General features: G+C 64.3%; 1 protein-coding gene across 1 annotated transcript; it reads right to left on the minus strand.

Annotated features, from left to right (window-relative positions):
* Positions 1–1444: 1444 nt before the first annotated feature.
* Positions 1445–4404, minus strand: LOC112548538 (carcinoembryonic antigen-related cell adhesion molecule 20-like). The gene is given in 5 exon segments (XM_025194580.1): positions 1445–1535; positions 1839–1928; positions 2474–2758; positions 3046–3321; positions 4275–4404. Coding segments are annotated over 5 exon segments (822 nt in total). The 3' UTR covers positions 1445–1494.
* Between the last annotated feature and the right edge of the window lie 12 nt (positions 4405–4416).

Here is a 4416-nt window from a genome sequence, read left to right on the forward strand (position 1 = left end):
GGCTGTGGTGTGAAGGCCCCTTAAAGGTGCAGTTCCCAACACTTGGATGCAGCCCTGGGCATCACCCCCAAGCCCTGCTGGTGCCCCTCACTGCTGACCCACAGCCCCTGCCCCCAGCCCCTCACTCCCAACGCACAGCCCCCTGCCCCCTATATCCTGGGGGGCACTGGCTGACCAGGGGGTGGGGGGGCCACGCAGATGATGGGGCAGGAAGTGCCACAATCTCCCATGTCTCAATGCCGTTGTGGTGGAGGGGGCACATCCCCTGGCTCCACACACACATGCATGTGTATGCACCTGTGCGAGCTTCCCCTGGCAGTGCCCTGGCACTGGCTGCGCCCCCAGAGTTTTCACATTGGGTGTCGGGGAAACAGGGGCTTCAGCACTGTTCCCGGGACCTAGGTGTCCAGGCCCGGCTCCCCCCACCCCCTCAAAACCCATGAGCAGGGGTCTAGGCCCAGGGGGGAGGGAGAAGCAGAAGGTGGCTTGGCAGGGCTGTGGCCCATGCAGGGTTAACCAGGTGCATGGGGGGAGCACTTGTGAGGGCAGAGGGGTAGTCACCCCCTGGTCCCAGTGCCCGGACAACCCGGGCGCCCGGGTGCAGAGGGGCCATGGCAGCGGCTGCTGCTGGCAGGTGACTGGGGCCGAGGCCTGGGGGGACACGGGGGTCTAGGCACGGCACAGTGCCCCCCTGTCCCCCAACGTCTGTCTGTCCTGGGACAGAGCTGGGTCTGGGGGAGGAGGCAGCGGGACACCTCCCCGCCATTGCTGGGGGGCATTTCCCACTGGGCAGCTCCCACTTGCCTTGGCGCCCTTCCACACACATGCACACGCACAGATGTGTGCCTGGCCCTGGCACTAGATACCCACATGCACACACACATACATGCACACATACCATGTCCTGACACCATGGATGTGCACCAGACCCCAGCACCATGCAGGATCCCACAGGCACAGCATGCCTGGCTAGACACCAACTGGACCTTGCTGCCGCTCCACTTAGCCCTGGGCCCCCCCATCCCCAGCTTGGGGGGTTACTGGGAGACTGGACACCTGGGTCCCATGCCCTCAAGCCCCCCAGGTGACCAGGAGCCCATTGAGGAGGTGTTGGAGTTGATACTTCGTGGTGACTCTGCCCTGACATCACAGCTGGTGACCCCTGGACCCCCTTCCTGGCATAATCCAGATTAAACCCCATTCCTTAGCTGCCCACCTCGCTGGATCCGGCTGAATGCCTGGGTTCCCTCTGGGCTCTTGGCGGGGAGGAAAGGGGGCAGAGATGACCTCTGGACTTCGACGCACTGTTTCCGAGGCACCAAAGTCATGGGAAAGGGGACACCCATCCCTGACTTTTGGCCCCTGGAGGGCCTGAACACAGGATCGGGGCCCAGGGAGGCAGCAAACCAGCTGGGCTTTATTTGGCTACAGTGTGTGTGGGGGTGTCAAGTGCACCGGGACTCCCAGCATGTACTGGGGCAGGGGGGTCCTCGCTCAGGTCCACAGCTCCTGGTACAGGTCCTGGGCTGCAGCATCTGGGGGGGGACAGGGGCAGGTCAGAGACACCCAGGGTGGGGGAGAGGACACACACTCCCAGCCCCTTGAAGCCCTTCCCAGCTCCAGGCCGTGATGAGCTGCCCGGTTCTCAGCAGCCCCAGGGAGGCCCTTACCTGGTAGGCGGGGTCGGGGGAGCTCCCGGGCTGGGTCTGGGCAGTCGGAGGGTCGTTAGCACCAGAGACCCCAGGGACCCAGGTGTTTGGGGGCACCACGGGGTTCAGAGGGGAAGGCAGGGGGCTGCGGGTCAGGAGTGGGGGCGAGGTCAAGCCCCTGTCACTCACCACTGCCCCCACTCGGGCTGGGGGGCTCATTCTCATACACTGGGGGGACGCTCCTTGCTGCCCCACAGGGTCTTCCTCTGATAGCAAGTCCTGGGGGGGAGGAGAGAGGCTGAGAACGGGGACCCAGGTGTCTGGGACCCCCTCACTGCTCCAACTCCCCCCAGACCCCACTCCCCTCACACAGCTGCGTGTGAGACTTGGACCTGCATCATGGGGGGAGTTAGGGTGAGGGGCAGACCCCCCATCCAGTCCCCCATGAATACTGAACGCCTCCCGAGGCTGGGGGGGCACAGCGACTGCCCGCAGGTGGCAGCAGTGTGGACAGTGGGGGCACGGCAGTGCCCAGCAGGGAGCTGCTGCACGCGGCCGTGGTGGGGTCGGCGGCCGGGGAATGGTGAGTGCTGATCAGCGACCACCCACAGATGCCGCTGGCAGTGTCGACAATGGCCAGCGGCGATCAGCGACTGCCCTTAGACGCTGCCAGCTCTGTCGGCAACAGGGAGGGGTGAGCAGCAACAGCCAATCTCAGGGGGTGCACAAGCACCCGCGTGCTTCCCCTACACATCGCTAATGCAGCCCCCCCATCCCAATGACCTGAGCCCAAGCAGCGTGGGCTGGGGGTGGCCCGGACTCACCCTCCTGACCCAACCCCAGGGCGATGGAGATGTAGCCGGTGGTGCTGTGACTGGTTTTGGGACTGGTGGAGCGGCACTTGAACATGCCTGTCTGCTCCATGCCTGCCAGCACCAGGCTCAGGATGGCACCAATCGGGGCCAGGGCCAGGACCAGGTTGGAGCTGTTCTGGGACCAGTGGAACCACGGGACTGGGAGTGAGTCAGCCACACATGTCAGGGTCACCCTGTCACCGAGGGGCAGGAACAGGGGCCCCGGCGGGTCGATGTGGACAGTGTCCAGACCATCTGTGGGGACAGTGGGGGGTGACACTGTCCACAGCCAAGCCAGAGCCAGCTGCAGCCCAGGGTGTGATACCTGCCCCAACACCCAACCCAGAGCCTGACGCATCCCAGGCCTGTGATACCAGCCCCGACGCCAACCCCAAAGCCAGCCGCATCCCAGGCCTGTGATACCAGCCCCAATGCCCACCCCAGAGCCAGCCACATCCCAGGCCTGTGATACCAGCCCTGACACACCCCAGAGCCAGCTGCACCATGTCTGAATGCGAGGGCCGGGGGCAGCCGATACTCACAGATCACGGTCACAATGACCGCCTCGCTCCGCACTGTGTTATCGGGGTTCCTGACCTCACAAGTGTAATACCCGGCGTCAACCTGGCCGACCCCCCGCACCATCAGGGTCCGGTTCCCCAGAGACAGCCTTATGTGGCCACTGGGCGCCAGAATGGAGCCGTCACAGTCTCACAGCAGCATCTTGGTGCCAGGGGAGGACTCATATGTGAGATCAAGGGTCCCGTTCTCCACCACTGTGGGGTTGAGGGGCATCACCTTGGGCTGTGACAGCGTCTCTGCAGGGGACAGAGGCCGCATTACTGGGGTCCCAGGTGCTCCTCCCGGACACCCCAAGACCCCGACAGGCCCTGGGGAAGTTGGGATCCTGCAGCCAGACCCAAGTCCAGGATCAGGGCCCTCCAGGTGCTGTGAGATCTGCCGGAGATCCCAGCCACTCCTGCAGCCTCTCACTGCCCCCCACCATCACTGCATCAGCCGCAGGGATGTGGCTGAGGCTGGGGGTGCCAGCAGGTGCAGGGAAAGCAGGTGGGTAAACCAGGGTGCAGAGGAATCGACACCATCTCCCCAGGGCAGGACCCCACGCCAGCCATGGGGGCAGAGAGTGGGATCTGGTCCAAGGGCACCAGCAGTGAGCTGAGCATAGGCTGAGTGCCAAGGTCCCAGCTGCGCCGTCCTTTCCACCCCAGGTCCCTGGAAGGAGTGAATGCCCAGGGGCTGGCGGGGACCTGCTCAGTCTCAGAGAAACCCATTATTCAGCCTCTTCCTAAGACTATAACCCAGAATCCAGACCAAGGCTGTGCCCCCACTGCAGAGGAAAGCAACTCCCTCCCCCCAGTCTGGACCAGTCTGAGCAGGTGGGAAATCCCTTGCCCCAGTGCAGTGTCAGGCTGAGCCCAAGCGCAGGGGCAAGACCCTCCAGCCAGGACCCTGTGGGGTCGGTGCCAGCAGGAGCATTGGCCCAGTCCCCCCAGCACCCCCAGAACCATGGGGGAAACAGCTCCCTGGTCCGAGCAGGATGCGGTGCAGGGATCCCGGGGCCCAGCTGGACCTGCTGGAAGAGCCTGCAGAAGCAGGGATGGTGCCGCAGCCTTGCCCATGTGCCTGCCGCACCCAGGATCTTCCTGGGACCCTCTGGGCAGAAGGGCAGTGGGCTCCTCTGGACATGCCTGGAGCTCCTTGCCCAGGTTGGGAAGCAGGGAGAGGGTGGAGGGAAAGGGTCAGCGCTCACCGTAGACACACAGGTCTGTGCTCACAAGCGGGTAGGTTGCCCCAGGGCCAAGGACCTGCAGCTTGTAGGTTCCGGCGTTGACCAGCGTTAACATGGTGATGTGCAGCATGCAGTCTGGGTCTACCGACATCTGTGTCGTGTA

The sequence above is a fragment of the Alligator sinensis genome, unplaced genomic scaffold (genome assembly GCF_000455745.1).
Source record: "Alligator sinensis unplaced genomic scaffold, ASM45574v1 scaffold1575_1, whole genome shotgun sequence".
In the NCBI taxonomy this organism is placed as follows: domain Eukaryota; kingdom Metazoa; phylum Chordata; order Crocodylia; family Alligatoridae; genus Alligator; species Alligator sinensis.